The sequence below is a fragment of the Rhinopithecus roxellana genome, chromosome 2 (assembly GCF_007565055.1).
Source record: "Rhinopithecus roxellana isolate Shanxi Qingling chromosome 2, ASM756505v1, whole genome shotgun sequence".
Taxonomy (NCBI): Eukaryota; Metazoa; Chordata; class Mammalia; order Primates; family Cercopithecidae; genus Rhinopithecus; species Rhinopithecus roxellana.
The window spans coordinates 49,084,944-49,108,737 of record NC_044550.1 but is presented as its reverse complement, the minus strand read 5'-3'; the positions used below and the strand labels follow the sequence as shown (position 1 = coordinate 49,108,737).

At 33.3% G+C, this 23,794-nt stretch overlaps 1 protein-coding gene across 7 annotated transcripts in view; it reads right to left on the bottom strand.

The window, feature by feature from the left end:
* MAPK10 (mitogen-activated protein kinase 10) overlaps positions 1 to 23,794 on the bottom strand; it is a 358,682-nt gene that overhangs the window by 55,957 nt on the left and 278,931 nt on the right. For 4 of the 7 annotated variants that reach the window (XM_010370610.2, XM_010370612.2, XM_010370613.1 and 1 more), the window contains one exon: positions 21,665 to 21,736. The exons of 1 other annotated variant lie outside the window; for it this stretch is intronic. In XM_010370610.2, coding sequence (XP_010368912.1) covers positions 21,665 to 21,736 — 72 coding nt within the window. Of the gene's footprint in view, positions 1 to 12,213; positions 12,286 to 21,664; positions 21,737 to 23,794 lie in introns of all 7 variants that reach the window. 2 more of the 7 variants (XM_030921036.1, XM_010370611.1) reach the window with 1 other exon arrangement.

Genomic DNA, 23,794 nt, shown 5'->3' with positions numbered 1-23,794 from the left:
CAGGCCCCTTTTAAGACTAATCCTTTTCTGCGTATTGTGGGTCATAATTATGAACATAATTTGTGCCATCCATATTTAAGCCTTCAGAACTTACGAAGTGGAATCATAAGGAACTATTTAATGGCCTCATCCAACTGTCTCCTTTGAATGACTATATCTTCTATTTATGTTTTCTTCTATCATTGATTGCTTTTTGTTACTATGAATGTGATTTCCAGAGCTGACAACTCATAGTTTCTGACTTGCTTTCTACTCTGCTCTAGGCCTTATATCAATACTTCGTGCAGAAATTTCTGACTTCTCTTTGCAATTTAAAGAACATCAGTGTTTATCTCTAAATTCTTAGCTATGTTCCTAAAGACAATATTGCCTAATAACAATGTCGGTATAGGATAGTTCCAGGAGAGGCTTTTATCATGCACACCAAACAGCTCTTTAGGCACAATGTTGAGTAGGCTTGTGTGGCTTTATATTACCTCCGTAGGAAAGACTTCTGTGATCAATTAGTAATGTCTGCAACAGATGCACAATAAGGAAACTGAAGCACATGTGCCATGTGTTAGGTGTCATCACATTAAACTGTGTTTCCCAAACTCAAATACTCGTAAAGTAGGGAAATTATAAAAACACATATCCCTCCTTCCTACTCATCTACAAGATTCTGAGTCCACAGGTCTGGGCTGATATCATGAAAAACATCAGTGGTAATTGTAATCAAGGATGGGATTATATTTTGAGAAATGCTCACGTAGAATATACAAAAAAGTCTCTTGTGAGTTACTAAGTCTAGATGTTCTAAGAGTAAAATACTAACATGTTTCAGTTTTATGACACAAATTAGAATAGGATCAAATTCACCAAAAGATTATGCCACCCCTGTTTGTTACTGAAAACTTGGGGGTCAATCACCTGAGAATACTCAGAGAAAGAAAAGTGTTAATCTTTACTTCTTTGACCCATGTAATTTTCCTGCAAAGGCCATGGGAAATTGTAGTAAGTGGCACATGTAGGCTCCCAGGAGAGGGAGAAGAATTCTGCTCCTCATCATCTGTGGGAGAACTGAAATTGTATGCTGCTATTACCTGGGGAGTACTACCCATGGAAAGGTCTAATTATAGTTCTTTGTGATTAAATTTGTTAAAAGAATTGTTTTCTAAAAACAATTACAAAGAAATACATATATATATATATATATATATACACACACACACACAAACATATGATAGAGTTCTGAATCTAGATTTTCATGGTTATGTTTCAAATTGTTTTGTTTCTTTAAAAATGTTTTTAGGGGCAGGCACAGAGGCTTATGCCTGTAATCCCCGCACTTTGGGAGGCCAAGGCAGGAGGATCAACTGAGGCTGGGAGTTTAAGACCAGCCTGACCAACATAGAGAAACCCCTTCTCTACTAAAAATACAAAATTAGCTGGGCATGGTGGCGCATGCCTGTAATCCCAGCTACTCAGGAATCTGAGGCAGGAGAATCACTTGAACCCATGAGGCACAGGTTGCGGTGAGCAGAGATAGCGCCATTGCACTCCAGCCTAGGCAACAAGAGAGAAACTCTGTCCCCCCTTCCCCCCCAAAAAAGAAAAAGAGAAACGTTTTTAGGGTATTTTATATTTAAAAATGTTATTTTCCTCTCAAAAGTCCTTGTCAGATTCTGGTAACAGGATCTATGAATAAGTGACTTAATGAACAATTGCAACTAACATCTGTTTTAATTATAAATGAGCATAGGAAGAGGAATTATAAGCCAAAACATAAAGCTGGCAAATTAAGTAAAAGGCTATTTGTACACTGGTCCTAGCATATTGCTAGTGTTATAATGTGGGACATGGAATATCCAAGGCTAATGTTTGAAGCATGATATAAATCTAATCAGTATTATAATCTATCTTTACTTACAAATCAAAAAACGAAGAGACATGTAACATACAAGCAAATCAAATATATATTAATATGTGTTACAAAGGCAGAATTTTCATTAAGCTATTGAAGGTTAATCTTTGAGGTGTTTCATTTGCACAGGCCTCTTACAAGTCTAAATTTTTATTTTAATTTTATTTTTTGTAAATAGCCCCCATCTTCAGTTGTATGATATTCTGACCTCAAAAATTTTGGATTTGATTTTCTCAGCATGTGATAGTATTTTGAAAATGGGAAGAGGCCTTGGAGATCATGTAATTTGGCATCTCTATTTTAAAGCCGAAAAATATTAAAGTCCTTTTCTATTTAGTAAATAATTATAAACAAAGAAGCTAATACAAACAGCTTACACTAACAGAAATATAGAATCTACTTAAGAGAAATTTAAGGACACGGTAGAAATGTAAGAACACTGTACTCTGTTCTGTAAGACCAAATCGGGAAAGTTACTTTCATTTCTGTATATAACACTACATACAACGGAAGTTAAGAAGAGGCAATCAAGCTTATATGAAGTCAAGAAAACCTGCCACTTGAAAAGATTTTGATATTTAAACTTAAAAAGGAAGATAGAAGTAATCCCTGCCCCCATCCTAGCATTTTGGTTTCTCTTATTCTGTAGCTATTATCACCTTCTTCTAGTATCCTGCACTTTTTAATGTAAATATCATGGTAATAAGAATTTTTGTCTGTTTTGTTCACTAATATATCTCTGGAGACAAAAAGTACTCAGTACATAGTAGGTGCTCAAAAAATATTTAAGTTATAAATGAATGTCTATTTTATGTCCAATCAGAGTTTTGTACAGACATAATATAAAGAATGGAAAAAATAAAATATTCAAATAAATGATAGCTGAGAAAATCCAGTAATTGAAGAAAGGTTGGAATTTAGGAAACAATGACACTCAAGGAAGATAAATAACAAGAAATCTCTGCTGGGTGCGATGGCTCACTCCTGTAATCCCAGCACTTCGGGAGGCCGAGGCAGGTGGATCACGAGGTCAGGAGATGGAGACCATCCTGGCTACAATGAAGACCCATCTCTACTAAAAATACAAAAGATCAGCCGGCCATGGTGGCGGGCACCTGTGGTTCCAGCTACTCGGGAGGCTGAGGCAGGAGAATGGTGTGAACCTGGGAAGCGGAGCATGCAGTGAGCCAAAATCATGCCATTGCACTCCAGCCTGGGTGAGAGAGCAAGACTCCAACTCAAAAAAGAAAAAAAAAAAAAAAAAAAGAAAGAAAAGAAAAGAAAAAGAAAGAAAAAAAGAAATCCATGCCTAGTCTCATAGCAGAGAAACAGCAGAAAATCAAAGACCAAGAAAAAAAATCCCAAATGAAGGAAAATGACAGATTATCTCCTAAAATGACTATTACACTGACAACTGATTATTTACCAGCAATACTGTAAACAAAAAGCAAGTAGAATAATATCTTTCAAATGCCAAAAACAAAATAAATTTCAGTGTAAAATTCTATATCTAACCAAACTATCTTTCAGGTAAGAGAACCTCAATTAAAAATAAGAGTTTTATTATCAAAGACTCCACTAAAGATACTTCCAAAATATATATTTTGGGAGAAAAAAATAATCATCTCAAAATAAAAGGTCAAAATGTGAGAACTAGTGGTAAGCCAAAAAAGGGCAATCATAAGGGTGAATCTAAACAAACACCTTTGTTTGAAAAAAACATAATATTGTCAATTTATGAACCTAAAAAGAAAACTGAAATACCAAACATCAATAGTGTATTTAAGTCAGGACAACAACTATCTAAATGAACATGTGTCAAGATCCTTTTATGTTCAGAAGAAAAATTAAAAGAATCATCTTAATTAAAATAGCATTTTATACAAAATTGAACTTTAAATACAACTCCAAAATAAATACCAATAGGGATCTTTTATAAAAAGTTAATAAGCCAATTCTAAAATCTTAATAGAAGAGCAATGGTGCATTAAGAGTCGAGATAATTCTGAAGATGACAAAAAACAAAGAGTATTTACCCTACCTGATCTAAGTGCAGAGCATACATTTATATTCATTAAGAAAGGATGTTCATCGTGCAGAGATAGACAAACCAGTAGAACAGAATATACAGCCCAGGACTTGACACTTCCCCACCAAATATGTGGAAACTTATTAGAGAGACAGAATTATAGATCTGTGAAGAAAGAGTTAGTCAAAAAATGAAACTGGAATAAAGTGGGTCCTTCTTTCACACATACACAAAAAAATCCATTCCATGTGGACTAATGGTTTAAATGTAAGAGATTAACTTTAAAATATTTGCGGTAATGTTATAGCACAAGATAATGTTATATAAAGATTCTTAAGACATAAAACATATAAATTACAGGAAAAAACAGATTGCCAACTTCTAAAATTACTATAAAATAAAATGGGAAAATAATCTAAATACAAGAAGATATTTGTAACACATAAAACTGACAAAAATTAGGTGCCAAGTTATATAAGGAATGTCTACTAATCAACAGAAAATAAAAGCACAATAGAAAAAAATGTGTTCATTCTTTGTTTTATAAAAATGATATTTTACCAAGGGAAAATACTAGTGGCCAATGAACATAGGAAAAGATCCTTAGCCTCCCTTGTAGACAAGGAAATGTAAATTAAACCTCCAGTGAAATAGTATTTTGTATCCAAGGGACTGGTAACAAATTTAAAAATAAATATGACAATAGCAAAACTTGATGAGGATGTGAAGCAGACAACTACGTATATAAACTGTTACTCTAGAAATCAATTTGATGTTACATGGTAAAGTTTAAAATGTGTACATCTATGACCCCAGGCATTTATTATTAAGAAAACCTTGCACATGTGCTCTTATAAGCATATATTCATATACCATGGTTTATAAAAGAAAAAAAAATACAATCCGTATATATTCCAAAGTCTACTTATAGGGTTAGTTATAGATACTCACAGACTGAAATACTATTCAGCAATGAAAATGAGTTAACTATGTTCAGTCCATGAACATGAATAAATCTAAAAAATATGTTAACTTTTTTAAAAAGCAAGTCACAAGATAACGATGACAGTATGGTATGTAAAATGCATGAAACTCAACCATAGATTGCTTAAGGATAAATATGCATGTAGTAAAAACATAAGGAAAGTCACAGAGATACTAAAAACAAATATTTATAATTTTGGCTAACTCTGCGGAAAAGGAAGTTTGTGGCTGGTGTGGGGCACATAAAAGTATTTGAAAGTATTGATAATGTTCTATTTTTTAACTTGAGTAGTAGCATATGTGTGTCTATTTATTAATCTTGTTCAAAAGCTATGCATTTAATATTAACTCACTTGTTTAATATAAAATATTTTATAATTTCTTAAGTAAAAATATCAGCTATGATAAAATTCATTACATCTCCCCCCCCAAATTATCCCAACAGTTAAATTTTGATTCATTTGTAGAGCATTAAAAACACATTTGATTGAATAAAATTCAATTAACATATATGTAAGAGTTCAGTCAGGGTGGTGGGAAAATTGTAAGAAAAAGTTATAGGGAAAGACGGAAACCTTCTTCGAAGGCTGGGAGGTTTTGAGAAAGCTTCAGAGGAGAAATGACTGAAGGCAGCCAAATTCTGTTATCCAGAGCCTGAAGGCAAAGGGTAGATAACAAGGAAATGTAAAGGAACTTATCTAGATACGTTGGTTTACTTATGTCTCCAGAAACCAACCTTTGATCATTCCTGCACAGGACTGCTCTCTACTCAGGGGGTTGGCAATGTTAATTACTCACAAATTGTGTTTGCTCCAAGCCTTTGTCATTAAATCTGTACTAAATAAATGCAAGTGTAACCAGCTTATGGGGGCTGCACTTTGGGTTGCACTGCACTCTCATTGGTGGTGCTAAGGGGTGCAGTCCCCCTAGCCACACTGTCAGGCAAAATACCTGTGTCAGAGTACTTTTGTCATCCGTTACTCAGCCAGAGTCTGTAGGACAGACTTGGCACATATATTTAAAATGTCTACTAAAAGCAATGTGTTAAACATTTTTAGGCCCAAAAGATAAAAGATACAATACCTTTTTAACATTTTAAGTTTTGTTCTTGAGTTAGTTCATATATTAAGAAGACGTGTCTGGGGAGGCAGAGTAGGATGACAAAATAGAAGGCTCCACCAATCATTCCCCCTGAAAGGACCCCAATTTAACAACTACCTTTACCAAAAACACCTTCATAAGGACCAAAAATCAGATGACCACTGACAGTATCTGGTTTTAACTCCATATTGCTGAAAGAGGCACCAAAGAGGCAGGAGAAACTGTCTTTAATTGCCAGTACCACCCCTTCCCATCCCCTAGCAGCAATTCTGTGTGCTGAGGAGAGGGAGAGCACAGTATTTGTGAGGAAATGAACTCAGTGCTGCCCTTGTTATATCAGAACGTGAAAACAAACCAAATTCAGTTGACATCTGCCCATGGAAGGAGCATTTAAACCAGCCCTAGCCAGAGGGGAATCACCAATCCCAGCAGTCAGAACTTGAGCTCCCACAAGCCTTACCACTGCAGGCGAAACTTCTCTGGGCTGAGAATAAACTTGAAAGGCAGTAGGGTCACTAGGACTGCAACTCCTAGGAGAGTCCTAGTGTTGAACTGGGCCCAGAGTCAATGGACTTTTGGGGCATGTGACCTATTGAGACACCAGCCAGGGCAGCTAAGGGAGTGCTGGCATTCCCCCTCCTCTACCGCTACGGTGCATAGCTCATGGCTCCAAAAGAGACCTCTTCTATCCACATGAGGATTGGAGAGGGAAGAGTGAAAAGAACTTTGTCTTGCATTTTGTGTATCAGCTCAACCACAGTAGGCTAGGGCACCAATCAGAGTTGTGAGTGATCAGAGTTGTGAGACCTCCTTCCAGGCCCCAGTTCCCAGATGACATTTCTAGACACACCCTAGGACAGAAGGGAACCCATGGCCTTAAAGGGAAAGACCCAGTCATATCAGGATTCATCACCTGCTAACTGAAGAGTCCTTGGGCCCTGAATAACCAGCAGCAATACCCCGGTACTATATTGAAGGCCTTGGGTAAAACTCTGAGACTTGCTGGCCTCAGGTGAGACTCAGCACATTCCCAGTTGTGGTGACTATGGGGCGAGACAAAAAAGCAGAGGGAAAGTAAAGGTAACTTTGTCTTATACCTCAGGTACCAGCTTGGCCACAATGTGGGTAGAGCACCGAGCAGGCTCTTGAGGTACCAATTTCAGGATTTGGCTCTTGGATGGCATTTCTGGACCATTCAACTTGGAAAAGAAGAAGTCAAATTATTCTTGTTTGCATATGATATAATGTTATGTTTGCAAAAACAAAGACTCCATCAAAAAACTATTCAAACTGATAAATTCAGTAAAGTCACAGGATATAAAATCAACATAAAAAATCAGTAGCATTTCTGTATGACAGCAGTGGACAATCTGAAGAATAAATCAAAAGAGTAATCCCATTTACAATATCTACAAATATAAAATAAAATACCTAAGAAGTAACTTAAGCGAACAAGTGAAAGATCTCTACAATAAAAACTATAAAACACTGATGAAAAGAAATTGAATAGGAAACAAAAAAATGGAAAGATATTACATATTAATGGATTGGAAAAATGAATACTGCTAAAATGTCCATACTACCCAAAGCAATCTACAGATCCAATGCAGTCCCTATCAAAATACCAATGGCATTCGTCACAGATAGAAAACACAATCCTAAAGTTTGTATGGAACCACAAAAGACCCAGAAAAGTCAAAGCTATCCTAAGCAAAAAGAACAAATTGGAGGAAATCACATTACCTGACTTCACACTATACCACAGAACTATAGTAACCAAACAGCATGATAGTGGCATAAAAACAGACACATAGATCAATAGAACAGAAGATAGAACCCAGAAACAAATCCACACACCTACAGTGAACTCATTTTCAACAAAGGTGCCAAGAACATACGCTGGGGAAAAGACAGTCCCTTCAATAAATGGTGTGGAAAAACTCGATATCCATATGCAGAAGAATAAAACTAGATCCCTATCTCTCACCAATACAAAAATACAAATCAAAGTGGATTAAAGACATACATATAAGACTTCAAATTCTCAATCTTCTATAAGAAATCATTGGGGAAATTTTCTAGGACATTGGTCTGGGCAAAAATTTATTGAGTAATACCTCCCAATCACAAGCAATCAAAGCAAAAATGGACAAATGGGATCATATCAAACTAAAAACTTCTGCACAGCAAAGAAAATAATCAACAAAGTGAAACGACAACCTACAGAATGAGAGAAAATATTTGCAAACTACTCATCTGACAAGGAATTAATAACCAGAATATATAAGGAGCTCAAACAACTCTATAGGAAAAAAATCTAATAATCTGATTAAAAATGGGCAAAATATTTAAATAGACATTTCTCAGAATAAGATATGCAAATGACAAACAGGCATATGAAAAAGTGCTCAACATCACTGATCATCAGAGAAATGCAAATCAAAACTACAATGAGATATCATCTCACCCCAATTAAAATAACTTATATCCAAAGACAGGCAACAACAAATGCTGGTGAAGATGTGGAGAAAAGGGAACCCTTGTACACTCCTGGAAGTGTAAATTCATATAATAACTAGGAGAACAGTTCTGTGGTTCCTCAAAAAAAACAAAAATAGAGCTACAATATGATCTGGCAATCCCACTGCTGGGTATATACACAAAAGAAAGGAAATCAGTATATCGAAGAGATACCTGCACTCCCATGTTTGTTGCAGCACTGTTCACAATAGCCAAGACTTGGAAGCAACCTAAGCATCCATCAAGAGATGAGTGCATAAAGAACTTGTGGTACATTTAGAAATGTTAAGTGAAATAAGCGAAGCACAGAAAGACAAACACCACATGTTCTCATTTACAAGTGGGAGCTGAATAATGAGAACATATGGACACGGGGAGGGGAATAATACACACTGGGGCCTGTCGGGGAAGCCAGGTGGGTGGAGGGAGAGCATTAGGAAAAATAGCTAATGCATGCTGGGCTTAATACCTAGACAATGAGTTGATAGGTGCAGCAAACCACCATGGTCCACGTTTACCTATGTAACAAACCTGCATATCCTGCACATGTACCCTGGAACTTAAAACTAAAATTAAAATTAATTTAAAAAATCAAAACAATTGAATTCATCGAGATAGAATAGAAGGATGGTTACCAGAGGCTGGAAAGGATAGCAGAGGAGGTGGTGGATGGGGATGGTTAATGGCTAAAATAAAAAGTTAGAAAGAATTAATAAGATCTAGTATTTGGTAGCACAACAGGGTGACTATAGTAAATCATAATTGTACATTTTAAAATAACTAAAAGAGTATAACTGAACTGTTTGTAACACAAAGGATAAATACTTGAGGGAGTGGATATTCCATCTTCCATGATATGATTATGCATTGCATCCCTGTATCAAAACATTTCATGTGTCCCATAAATATATACACCTATTATGTACCCAGAAAAATTAAAAATAAAAAAAAGATTTACAGAGCTCATATTCCAAGAGCTTTTAGAAATCATTTAGAATGATTTCTATGAATGAAAATAAAGCTTTTAGAATCATTGTTTTGAGAGTGCTTTTATATAAATGAGGATATATTGATTAAAAATAACATAGCTCCTTATAATGTATTATATAGGTGTATATTATACATATGGCATATATCCAGCTCTATTTTAATGTCTCTGTTTAACTAATAGATTTAGGTATAATTTTATTGTCTTTTCAGATAACTCATTTCTAATAACAGAATTTTTTGCATCAGTAATGTCTTACATGTTGAGGTTAATTGTTTGATATTCAGTGTTTATAATTTGTTTGCTTTAAAAAGACTGATTTAAAACTTGAACCAACATGTTTGAAATAATTAAGAGACCACAGCCCACAATCAGAAGACATACTTTAGAAAATGATTCTTATTTGTCCTCCAAGAAATTTACAAATATGTCCCCATAAAAGAGCTCCATAAAGGACTTCACTTCCAAATATCAAGGGCATTGAATGGGATACTGCCACATTACCAGAACCCTAAAGCATTGTTTACAAGGAATTTTGACACCCAAGTTAAAAAATGACACACAAGCAACTTTTCCCACAAAACTATTCTAAAAAATGTTAAATTGTATTTGGTAATTCAGTTGTAGAAATCTGCTTTAATTTTTCTTAATAGAAGCATAACAAAGGTCATAAAAACACTCATTTTAATTTACAGATGGCAAATAGTCATTTCAGTCACCAATTATTCAACCACAATGAACTTCTGCAAAAGTAAAGAGGTTAACAAACTGAATCTATTTTCATCAAATTATCTAAAATCAGCCAAACTTAAAGACAATTTCATACTCATGCCCAAAGGCCAACACAAGTTTATAATTCATTGGGAATAAAAGAAGTCCTGTTTTTTTAAAATTCCTCCTGATTTTTAAGAAATCTGAAGGAATTCAATTTTTATAAAGTCAGCATAGTTTCAAATAGCATTAACATTGATGTGGTAAATTATAGATGTCATTTAATAAAATGTATATTTAGAAGACAAAACAGCAATTTAGACAGAAAGACTTCTTAAAATGTGTGTCAAATAGAAGATTAGAAAAAAGTTTTTAGTAAGAATAATCAGAAGTAAAAACATTGTAACTTTATTTTTAACTAAAGTATTTTAAGTTCTTTCTTCCAACAAAAATTGAGTGCCTAATTCAATCATTTCTAGAACTGTTTCTTTTAATATGTAGAGATAATATATGTATGAACTCGTATATATATTTATATATGTATATATATGTAAAACCAGATATAAATATTAATCCTCGATTTTGTATATTGCATTGTAGACATTTGATTAAAAATTGTAATGTAGGTATTAGAAACAATGCAAATGGCTAATCATAATATGGTATGGATGCACTATATTAGTAATTAGATTTAGTCTAATTACACATTATAACGCCATTATTATAGGCTCAATTTTATTTTTGAAGTATGTTATTAAAGCAGAGGTTTTACCTTTAGTAGGACAAAGACATAAAACTTCAGTAAGTGACTAAGTGTACAGGGACATTTAACTAAAGGAGTAACTTATTTTTAAGCCTGATGCTAGGACCCATGATACATCCATATATAAATCACTAATCACACACTATTCATATATATTTAATACTGCAGAACCTCTGGAATCTCTTTGTTTGTTTGTTTGTTGGGAGACAGGGTCTCATTCTGTTGCCTAGGCTGCAGTGCAGCGGCATGATCGCTGCTCACTGCAGCTTTGACCTTGGGGCTCAAGCTATCCTCCCAGCTAGTTTCTTTGTTGCTGAGACTACAGGTACTGCCACCATGTGTGGCTAAATTTTTTATTTTTGTTTTCATAGAGAGAGGGGTCTTGCTCTGTGGCCCAGGCTGGTCTCAAACTCCTGGGCTCAACTGATTCTTCTACTTCAGCCTTCCAAAGTGTTGAGGTTACAGGCATGAGCTACCACATCTGGCCTTGATCTTTACTTGTTAATTATTTGCTGCTTAAGAGAGAATCACTTTTACTTATTCAAGTGATTTCAATGTATTTCTTCAGATATTTTATATAACCATTGTTAATTAATGAGGTTTTAAATATTACACTTGTTAATAATATGCAGAAAATAAGAGAAGGAATTGGAGCTATTATTCCCATAAATGGAGTGAATAAGAAAAATAATTTTAGAAAAAGTTGATCAATTTTAAATGAAATTCACATCCATGCTTTCTAAATATATGTTAAAATAAACCAATTAGTATTTGTGGAGGAACATGAATCTGATAAAAATTTCCATGCCAAATGAATATTTCTCATTATATCAAAGTATAAATCTTCAGTCTTAGAACTGAAAGACTTTGTTATTTATTATCTAGCTATGAATATATGTTAATTTTGAAACATCTACAACAACAAAAAGAAGGAAGAATAGTACTCAAAGTTATTAGTTTGATAGAACTGATTTAAGGCAGGCTTTTGATATCAGCTTGATTCTTTCATATTTGTTACTGTATTATCCGCATAAGATCTTACTAGGAGACCAAGTTACTCTGCCATAATGCCAGCTTGTAAATATTTGACATTGAGTCTCACAGAAACTCTCTAAGGACAGTGAACAAATACCATAAGCAGTATTGCATTTGAGACAAAAGGGAATTAATTGAGAGTGACACCCATAGATACCACTGGCTGCTAAGAAGGATACGATCAGTGCCAGGAAACAGCACTGCACCTTTTATCATTTCTCCCATGATGCACCCTACTGACCACATGTCAACTGAAAACAAAAATGAAATGAAGATAAACAAGAACACAGGAATAGAACAACAAATAAATGAAAACACTGGGCTACTCATGCCATAGAGCAATAGTCTGACTTTTCACTGACTGGATGAGAGGCCAGTGGCATGATCATTAGTATTTTAAATGGTGGAAAGGGGAGAACATAGGCTTTCAAGGCCCTTTTCTGTCATATGACTGAAATAACGACGCTACCCAATGCTACCTAATGTAGAATAATATTACTTTGCAATTATAACTCAATGATTAATTTAGGTTTTGATTTAAAAGGTCTAATTTGCATTCATCTACTAGAATCCTACTGATTTTTATCATAAATCATTCCAGATAGTGTTAATATGCAGATCAGTTTCTTTTCTACTCTTGTATACATATTTGAAAAAAGAAAAAAGCTGAGCTGCCAGCAACCTCAAAAGAGTTTCTTTTATAAAACACATTTACCCTTATTTATAAATATAAATGCAGTTCCAGAAGTGAAAAGCCAGTTTAAGAATGAATGTTTCAGAATATGTTGTCTTAGTTTCATTGACTCCCATCAACGGAGCATGTTTCTCAGCAGGAAGCCTTGTCTTATTCTTATAAACACGGTTGCCTTATAATGATAAGAAACGCTGGCTTTCAAAATGGGATGGTTCAATGTGAAATAAACAACATGACTAAAGAGCTGATACTTCTTCTGAGACTGTAAATCAAAAGAAACCTGGAATTCAAGGTGAAATTATAATGGTCTCTCTGTTATTGCCAGGTATCATCCAGAACTTAAAACCAGGAAGCCAGGACAGAGTGCACACAGGGAGGGGCAAAATGGGGAAGGGTGAAGCAAGAAAGTGAAATCTCTCTCTTGAACTATACTTGATTACTCACTTGTTCTACTTAAAAGTCAGAAAGAGAGGGCATTCTTGTGGGGGGGGGGGGGGAAATAAACAAGAAGAATTAGGGATGCTGAGGGGGAGCAAATAGGGAAAGGCATTAAGATAGCAGCACGATATAATTTTGCTCCACTTACTTTTCAAATTACATCTTGTAATTTGGCAGTGACCTTAAAGAGATCCTCATGAGATTCATTCCAATGTGAAAATCTCACTCGGGTTAAACTCAAAGTTTCCATTGTTTGATTTAACACCTAAACAAAGTGATCACTGCAAAGAAATGGTTATGGCTTTGAAGGTGATAAGCATACCCAAAGAAGCAAATATGTTTTGCTTCCAGTTTAGGAAAGCAACTGACATGCAGAAATATCAGGGAAAGATAGAGCAAACAGTTGTGCATCCCTTTATTATTAACGTGTTTGTCATTTCAAGTAATATCTGTCTCACAACAGGTTGGTATTAAGAAATCTTTGATTAAAGAAAAAAAAACTGAAAACATATTTATTTTTAAATTCCAAGTATTTCCTATCATACTGTCCGAAGAGACCAGTTTGACTAAATTGCTATTTGTGGTATATCTATATTTTATAGATATTGTGGAAAAGACATACAAAAAATATTGAGATCAAAAAACTCAATATGTGGTGTTTTCTCTTGCCTGTCTCCATTCAAACATTTAGAAAAAAATGGTTTCTGCCATTAACCTGTCTGGGATTTAGGAAACATCTATTTCTATTTCTTATTTAGTATAAAATAGTTTTTTACAATATCTCTGGCAGATATATTCATCTTTTTCTGCTAGAGAACCAACTCTATTATTTTCCAACTATGTGACCTTGGCCAGGTTACTTCTCTCTAAACCTCAATTTTATCCTCTAAAATATTGATGATAAGCTGTATTTATTATGCAGAGTTTTATAAAAGATTTGGAAAAGTTATGTATGGTAAAGATCCTTGCACAATTGCCTGATACGTAGCAAGTCCCCAATAAATATTATTTATGTATCAAATCATCTATTAAATAATATATTAAAATTATATTTGGGAATTAAATATCTTTGGGAAAGGTTTATTTTAAATTTACATAATTATATTATATATTTCCATCTATAATAAAGAAATCTTTCCAATGGAGGAAACACCACTCACTAGGCAATCTATTTTATTGTTGAAACCACTTAGAAAGGCATCCTACATATTGAATCACATTGACCCTATGGAACTTCTCTTCACTAGGTAAACAGGAATTGTCATGTTTCTTCATCCAAATAATAACCTTAAAATATGTAACTATAACCTGTAATCCCTAACCATTCCTCCATTCCTCTCCTAAAACTGGCCAATTTTATCTTTCGGGCTAAAATCCCTTGATTTTTTTTTTTTTTTTTTTTTTTTTTTTTGCTGTTCTTCACATGCCTTTAAACAACAGCAACAACAATTAACAACAGATGGCCTGCCTGAAATTCTAGTCTCTATGTTGTTTTAGATCCAATTGGTTCTATACAGTTGTTAATTTTATTTATTTATTTATTTATTTATTTATTTATTTATTTATTTATTTATTTTTTGAGCCAGAGTCTGCCTCTGTCGCCAGACTGGAGTTCAGCGGCAAGGTCTTGGCTCACTGCAACCTCTGCCTCCTGGGTTCAAGCGATTCTCCTGCCTCAGCCTCCTAAGTAACTGGGATTACAGGCACGTGCTGCCATGCCCAGTTAATTTTTGTATTTTTAGTAGAGACAGGTTTTCACCATGTTAGCCAGGATGGTCTCAATCTCCTGACCTTGTGATCCGCCCACCTCAGCCTCCCAAAGTACTGGGATTACAGGCATGAGCCACCGCACCTGGCCCAGTTGTTGATTTAATAACTGGTATTAATAACTGGTATATCTCACAGTTCTCTTTTTGGTGTGGGGGATCTGGGAGATATTCCAATGTAAAAGAAGAACATTTATTTAAAATATATCTTCATGGGCAGAACTCAAAATAGATTTAATAGATCACAAAGCTTTTGCATAAAAATAATGCAGAGATATAGGCTCTAGATCTGAAATTCTGATGTACATATTGAATTTCATTTTCTTTATTTTAATATATCTTTCTGGGTGATAATATCCTGGAAATCTTTCTAATTCCCATTTTAACTTTACTCACCATTCACTATTCCTAGAGAATATTTATATCTATGTTACCAAAGTGTTAAGCCTTATGCCTAGAAATGATAAGCTCTGTTATCTTGAATTACAAAGATTGAATATATGCACATAAATTTATATAGATTTTTATGTACTCAAGACAGGATTATGGCTCAAGATAAACTCACTGTACCAAACTTCATGCATTTGCCATCCCCACTAACAGAAAATATATAATAAAAGAATTTGATACCAACTCTTATTGAACAGGAAGATGGTAGTGGTAAGTCTTCCCTCTACTAATATCTCTATATTAGGATACATAAACACACTAATACAATATGTATTTTAATATATTAGTGATATATATATATTGCTAATCAAGTTAAGAATAGATTATTTTATGAAATTGTCAGGTATTACAATGAGTAGGGACTGTGCATAGACCTTAGATGTAATTAGCAAATTCAATCACTGTTGGAAACTGGATTTTTATCCTTCTGAGACAATCTGATACTGCATTTGGGTCTCTTTAAGAGTTCTGTACACTAATACTGCCAAGGTAGAATTCTGGTGGCTTTTAAAATTCTGATTCATCACATTCTTCCATCATCATTCTATCATTCCCATAGGCAGAAGGCAGATTCACTTGCAACTGTAACACTCACATGCTGAGTCACTTTCCTCAGATGAAATGTTGAGTAAGTTTTGGTGTTACTAAAATATGGTTAATTTTCAGAGTGAGGACCTCTGAAAATCTCATGTCATATTATTTGTCAGAAATTAGCTTATACTAAATTATCTTTTTGCTACTTCTAACCAAGAGACAGAAATGATATAATGTAAGCCCTGGAAGTTAAATCTAAATAAATAAAGAACTATATTGCTACTTCCATACTCCGTCTAATAGCTTAGATCATGATCCACGATTAAATAATTTTTGGACCATGTGAGCTTCTATCCTGGAAAATGTTTCCTCTCTAGGGGATTATGTAACTTTATGTAACTCTTCTGTCATAATTTCTGAGACTTCTCCTTAACACACCTAAGTATATTTTCATTTAGTGTAGAATTTAGACAAATTTTCTTTCAATGAATGACTCAACACACAAGAGCATGAAGAATTAATAGAGTTTTCTAAAATCAGAACATTTCTTTGAAAATTATTTGTTTTAATTTTATAAAAATTATAAGTTATAAAGCTATCAGTTATAAAATTAGAATATTTCTTTTAAAATGAGTTAACTAAGTCTTAAATTGAGTTATTTAACAAAAGGACCTTGTATTAAACTTCAGATCAAAGATAGAATTCTAAAAGACTACCGACATACATAAACTAAGAATGTACATATTTTGCACATGTGAATTTAAGAAAAATAAGCAACAATTCACAAAACTTAATGCTAAATATTGTAATGCCAGGAAATCAGAAAAATATTTTCTCCTTGATTCTACCTATTAAACTTGCTTCTATTTCTTTACAACCTCGGAATCTCCAGCTTCCATTCTGGTGAATCCTGTCTTGAATTTTCATAAAATAATAATAAAAGAGAAGAGCAGCAGGCACACTAGTGGTAAAAATGTATTCTTTAAACAAATTCAAATAAATAATAATTTTACTTTTAAATATATATTTATAATTATGTGCAATTTTAGAGATGTGAAAGAATGCCTACTAAAATTTTTCATCCTAACTTTATTTAAAGTCATAAATTTTATAATATAAAATTTTATATTTATATAAATATAAAATTAAAATTTATATTTATATAAAAATATATAAAATATATTTATTTGAAATAACCCTGTATTGTCTTAATTCTAAGAAACAGAGTTAGACTGTATAGTAAGTTGTTAGTTGCAAAAGTTTATTAGGAATTAAGCACTATCATTTCAAAGAGGTAAGAAGAATTTAAAAATATCTCTGTACTAGATGGATATAACAATCTGCAACCACAAATTTTTGTTCATTTTACTTTGATCCTTCCTAATGTTCATATTCAAACTTTAAAAAGATATAGCATTCAGTTAATTTGAGGATGTTTTTCTTATTTCTTCAAATATATTTTTGGAAAACCATTTACCTGTTCCTTAATAACTTGGCTCCCTGGCAAGGTTATGTGTATATCTCTTTCATTCTAATTGCAATTTCTTGTTCTTCAGAGGGAAAGGCAAGAGGAGCTATTTTAGCAGTTCAGCTGTTAGCTTTGGATATAATATACTTGAGGTCTAGAATTTTCAAATGTGTGCAGCGTGCCTGTCTTTAACTTTATATCCAGAGAACATTGGCCAAGAACTTAGATAAAGGAACATCACAGGGTTTGCTCAAAGAAGGTGCTACCGTTTGAAGTAGAATGGAAAAAATAAGGTTGAAGAATGTATCTAAAAGAAGCAGGTTTGAGGAAAGGACTCAAGAAAATTATACTGGGACTATAGGAGTATTTGATAATCAACAAGATGGCATGCCCTGGTTGGGGTTTGGGATGGTAGAGGCAGTGAACAACTGGATAGTTCTTAGGAAAAGACTTCTAAGGAAGCATTGTAAAACTGCTTTCCTGTAGATTTTATTGAAAGAAACAAAATCTGAGTGAAGCTAACGTCATTGATTTCTTTTATCTGTTCTTTGGACTACATAAAAAAAAATTGACTTGGCATATTTACTACTCTCTAACTTGAATGTCAGCATGGGTTTAAGAATGTTTAAAGAATGTTTAGTAATACATTTAAATATGAATGTGCATTATAATGTTCAAATAAACTATACTGTAAAAATATATGCTATGAAATATTTTAATCATAAAACTATAGTGAAAATTAAGTGTATGATAGTGTATGAATAACTAAGAAACACTTTACACAAGAAAAATAAGTATTAAGAAGTGATCCTCTGGATATTAAAATAATTAGCAAACTAACAGGTAGAAAAGCAAATATGTATTGTTCATTTTGTTCAATTTTGTTTATTTTGCCGACATTCTAATTTAGTAACCAAGACAATTCCCTGTGATATCATCTAGATCATATCAACCACCAAGAAACCCCCACAATGTTTCTCAAAATGCAAAGATAGTTTGAATGTGGGAAAGTAGTTAAACTTCAGTCATCAATGACAATTTCATGAGATTCTCTGATTCATCAAGACATTTTAACTATTTTTGCTTAGAGTTCAAGTTTAAAAGTTCTGTGAAGAGAGAAGAAAAATGTTGATTATTATGATAGCATTATCACATCATTTTTCAGCCTCAAAGTAATTTAATATAAATTACTCTGAATAATTCCAGGTGAAAGACATGAGAACCTCTGATTGTTTTTTGAAATTTCTGCAGAATCTTGGAAGAGATCGAGGTATCAATTAGCATATACTTAGCTTTGCTATTTCTTCTAATAAATGTTAGAGTAATTTCAATATGCTTAAAACTGTGTAATTCTTCCGCCGATAAATAACTTGAATCAGCCCTCAGCCTTGTGCCTGATAGTCACAGTCTGAGAGGTTATCTGACTGCTCAGTTATTGCTAGGAAGCCCTGTGCATAAAATGATAATAATTTCATTTAAAGATTAATAAAACAATTCCACTCAAAATTGACAAAGCACATTGTTTAACTGAAATTTCTATAGGTTTATTTTTTAAATATAACCATAACTTTAAACATTAAGTTATAATTTTAATTATAGGTAAAAGGGGCTAAGAAATCCAAACGGAAACATTTTCAGAAAGGAAACATTTTTTTCTAACCTATTTCATTGGAAAATATCTACTCATTTTTCAGTAAAATTTAACTTAAGCAAAAGGCTTTCCATCGTAGATGTCTTTATGCAATTATTTTAACTTCTAGGTCCACTTGCAGGGTCATTATCACATATGGCACTAGGCTATTAAAGATTGCTGTACTATGTAATCATCATCTTGAGATAAAGAAATACAGACATTATATAATGAATGCAAACCTTTATTATAATCTACATTATTTGTGTTAGAGATTATTTTAATGTCTAGGTTCATACATATCAAGGATATAAATGTTATGTATTAATTTTCACACAAATAATTTCAGCTCCAAAAATTTTTCTAAAACAAACTAGGATAAAAAGCGGGGGTGGGGGGCGGCTTCCAAGAGAAAAATTTTTAAAAGAAAATAGAATTATCAATATGGCGCTATTTTTTGTTTGTTTTTCTGAAGGGTTAGATTGAGTTTAAAACTTTTACTTTTTTTCTTTTTTATTGGCTTTTAAATTTAACACTGTCAAAATAGAAGAAAAGCAATCCTCATAAACGCCTGAAGAGCTAAATAAGATCTCAGAGGACAACCTCGCTATGTGAAATCAAGTGACATGTAACAAAATGTCACATGAAAATGAGAAATCCTGTGGCTTTTCGCTTTCCACTGCCAAGTACATTAAAGAGATATGGCCGTGCAATTCACTCTGAGTATTGATTGAGAGGTTCCTTCTTTGTCTAAAATGTATTATACACTAAAGACAAAAGCATGAAGAGAGTTTCTCCTACTTTTGAATAAAGTCAGCACATTTAAATATGAATGTGCATTATAATTTGTTCAAATAAACTACATTAGGCATATAATTAATCCCCAAACTATAGATAAGTGATTTAAAGTGAAATAAATTTTCCTAAGTAGCCGTATAAAATCTAATGGTGAAAATAATACTTCACACTAAATATAGGAAAGGAACATGGAGCAAACAGAGACTCAAGACCTTGAGATTGGTTATAAATAAATGGTTGCCATGTAGTTTTCTTATCTTCTAGACCAGCACTGTCTAATAGAAAAATGACAGTCACAAATGCCAATCATATATGTAGTTTTAAGTTTAATGTCCACATTCAAAAGAATAAAAAACAGGTGAGTTTAATTTTAACAACATATATCTTTAACCCAATATATTCATAATGCTATCACCTCAACATAATCTATATAAGATTATTAATAATATATTTTACATGCTTTTAAAAATATCTTCAAAATCTGGTATGCATTTTACATATAAAACACATTTTAATTTAGACTAGTTATAATTTCAAGTGTGAATAACTACATGTGGCTAGTGGCTACCAACTAGACAGTGCAGTTCTAGAATATGTCATTACTCTTACATTACTAGTGGAATTTAGAGACTATCTCATTAATATCCAGCAGAATGAATAAATGTCTACCTAAATACAAGCTTATTATGGTATCCACTTCTTGTTGAGTCATTTTTTTTGTTTTTGGTTTTTGCTGTTGGACTTTTTAAACACCTAAATAAAAAAACCATAACCTTTCTTACATAATAAAAGGATTCCTTAATAAAATTTTCTTATCAATCCAATAGAATGGTTAATAGAGTTATGGGTCACGTGGTTATTGCCAATTTCCAAAACATCCATATGTAATAAATATACTCAATTCAATCCTGTATTATAGTTGCTAAAGTTGTCAATTGTGGTTGTACTTAGATTTGCACTAGTATTTGTAGCAAGGTACTTTTGTATTTTTAAAAGTATATTCTACTATTATACATAAACTTTATTGTCTATATATTACAAACACAAATCTGTACCTTTACTAGAGAGTCAACTTATGGCCATTTAAGAAATGTATCAGTTCATTTGATAATTCCAAATCATAGATAGCTCCACAGGAAAATTTCTGATGGACTCTATTGCAGGACTCAATAGTAGAACTTAAATCAAAATTGCTTTATGAAATTATACACTTAATTGGGAAACAAATATGTAGGTCTATGTCACATCTCCAAGCCAGGTGAGGGAAGTCTACATTAAACTCACCTGACCACCAGCAACTTGAACAATAATTACAATTTTTAAATGCAGAAGTTCATGTTTTGAGGAGGATATGATATATTGGCCTGTTAAAGACTTGATTTAGTGTCAAGAGTAGTTTAAATCAGTGAAGCCATAGACAGAAGCTTAGAATGTCAGCAAGGAGAGCAATTATTATGCTTAAATATTGTAGAAGCACACAACAGTTTTAGAAAGGAGATGGAAAATGACTCGCAAATAGTGACTTATTTTTCTAGTTATAAAGGTAAATATATTTTAATCATTTGGGATCTGGTGGCCTCTGTTATTAAAGGAAAATAGCATTACTATTTTTAGTTGCAGGCAAGAAAGTAATTTTAGAAGAAAAAAGCCTATTGAAATTTAATGAAAAGAAATCATTGTGGTAGGTAGTCTTCGGTACTGGTCAGATTATAGAAATCATCACTTTTTTATTACAATAACACCACTTACCCAACTTTTTGCTTCTATCTTTACTCTCCTGGTAAAATCATTATGTGTTTAAAAGGGAGAGAGAACAAAACAGGTAAAGCTGTAGCAAAAGGTACAAGGATACAGTCCCTTCCTGGAAAGAGGATTTTGTGGCGAACCATTTCTCCCATAATGCATCCCACAGACCATATATCCACTAGAACAGGAGAGAGAGGGTAGTGAAGAAAAGGGAGGAAAGTAAAGTTAACTAAGATAATTGACTTCTGAAGGAGGAGGAAAAAGAACAGTTTGATTAAAAGTACAATTTTCACCTCCCACCAAAAGTTGGCCAAAAGGTGAATTAAAACCAGCACTATGCTATTACAATAACAGTGTCTAGTATTAGAACTCAAATTAATGTTTAAAAAACCATTACTTTGTGGATTCTGGACATTGCCTCTCAGTAGTGCCACAAAGTGGTGACATTGGTGACAGAGAAAAGCAATAGCTAAACCAAAAGTATCTCCATGGCAGGTGACAGCTAAAAGCCACCAAAGGATTTTCTGTGTCATTTTCTGGATGCAGAGAAAACAATATTAACTTGTAGAGGTGGCTATTTTCACTTTCTCTTCTATTCAGTTATAGAGAATAGGGCAACAAGAGACCACCTTTTTTTCAGGGGGCCGGGGGGAGGGGCAAAACAAGATAAATTCAACCAAATCCAAGAAACCAGGAAGTAACTGGAACCATGGTTTAGAGGCAAAAGAATTGGAATTCCTGGTATTTGGGACTTAGCTTTTCCTTCAGAAGTTTATTCTTGTAAATAAACATCAGTTTTAGTTTCCATTTGAAATATTTCAAGAAAAAGGACATATGATGAATTAGCACATGTATAAAGGAGTCATCTGGAAGGAAAGTGAAAAAAGTATTAAATGTGTTAAAAATTGTTACGTACATATATTTATTTCCAAATTGTCAAACTTGTTAGGAAAACATGCTTTGCCTTCTCTTACCAATCTTTACCCCTTTCCAACTTGTTTTTTATTATGGACAAAGGGAACTTTTGGGCAGATTCATTTGGCCGAATTGTTCCGTGGGGAAGGAAGGCAGGGCTAGGTGCAGGGGACAGCAGGGCATGCCTGATGTGGGAGCAAGCAGGTTTTTCTGCATGATAACCTTCCACCCGGTGGTGGGAGGGCAGCACCAGGGTGCCAGGCAGGCCTCCTCCATGGACTTAGAGAAGTCGAAAACCTAAGGCAGCAACTTGCAATTCTTTCTAGTGAGGAAAGGGAAAGGGATTTTAATACCAGCTATTTGCAGTGCCAAGTTCTGAAAAGCTCGAATAGGCAAATTCAGACCCCCCTCCCCCCAGTTTCCTGTACATTCTTGATTCTTGACTTTGTTTCTCCTTTGACTTTTTAAAAATAACTTGTGAAGAAAGTATAAAAATGTCCTCTTTTCTAAATGAATTAGATGTGGTATTGCCTAGTGAGGAGGACTAGATTCATCTCTTCTGAGTCAAAAGGTACCAGAACTCTGACACTGCCCACCAGGGTGAACCTGACCTTCGTAAGAGGTGACTTTTTAACTTCCTCTGCATAAATGCATACATACATTATCTGTCTTCTAATCTAAGAGTATACAAAGAAGTTTCTGCAAACTTCAGTGGCCAGGGAATTTTCACAAAAGTACCCTGTAGCACCGGAACATAAAAATACACTGATTATTTTTATAGAACTTATTAAAATAGACTGCTAAAACTAAATAGAATAGAATATAAAATAAATATTTAAGATACATTGAATACATATACAATCCTAATTTAAAACTATTTTAATTCCTAAGTATATTGAATATATTTTTCAATATGGTGCATTATTTGTAAGATATAGTCTCATCAAAATAATACATTGCAATGCTTTCTAATAGATATTTAATAAATCCTTAGTTTTAATCAACAACACTCAATTGTAATACATTTTTAAGATTCCTTCCACAGCCTTCATTTTAAAGTGTTCATGAATACTAGATTTTCTTTAGGAAAGCAGTAGTGTCAAATTTGACATTTTCCTTTTTTACGATTTTTGGAATATATAAGAATTTATTAGGCAATTGCTACTCTAAATATTTCTTACAGAGCAACTTAAATTATTACAGAAATTCTTATTCAATTTAAATAATTTGGATTATTTCAAAGTTGTCCGTGAAGATTTTCACTCCCAGGATTTGTGTCACATTTTTGCTTGTCTTTTTCTAGAAATACAGCCATCAGTCT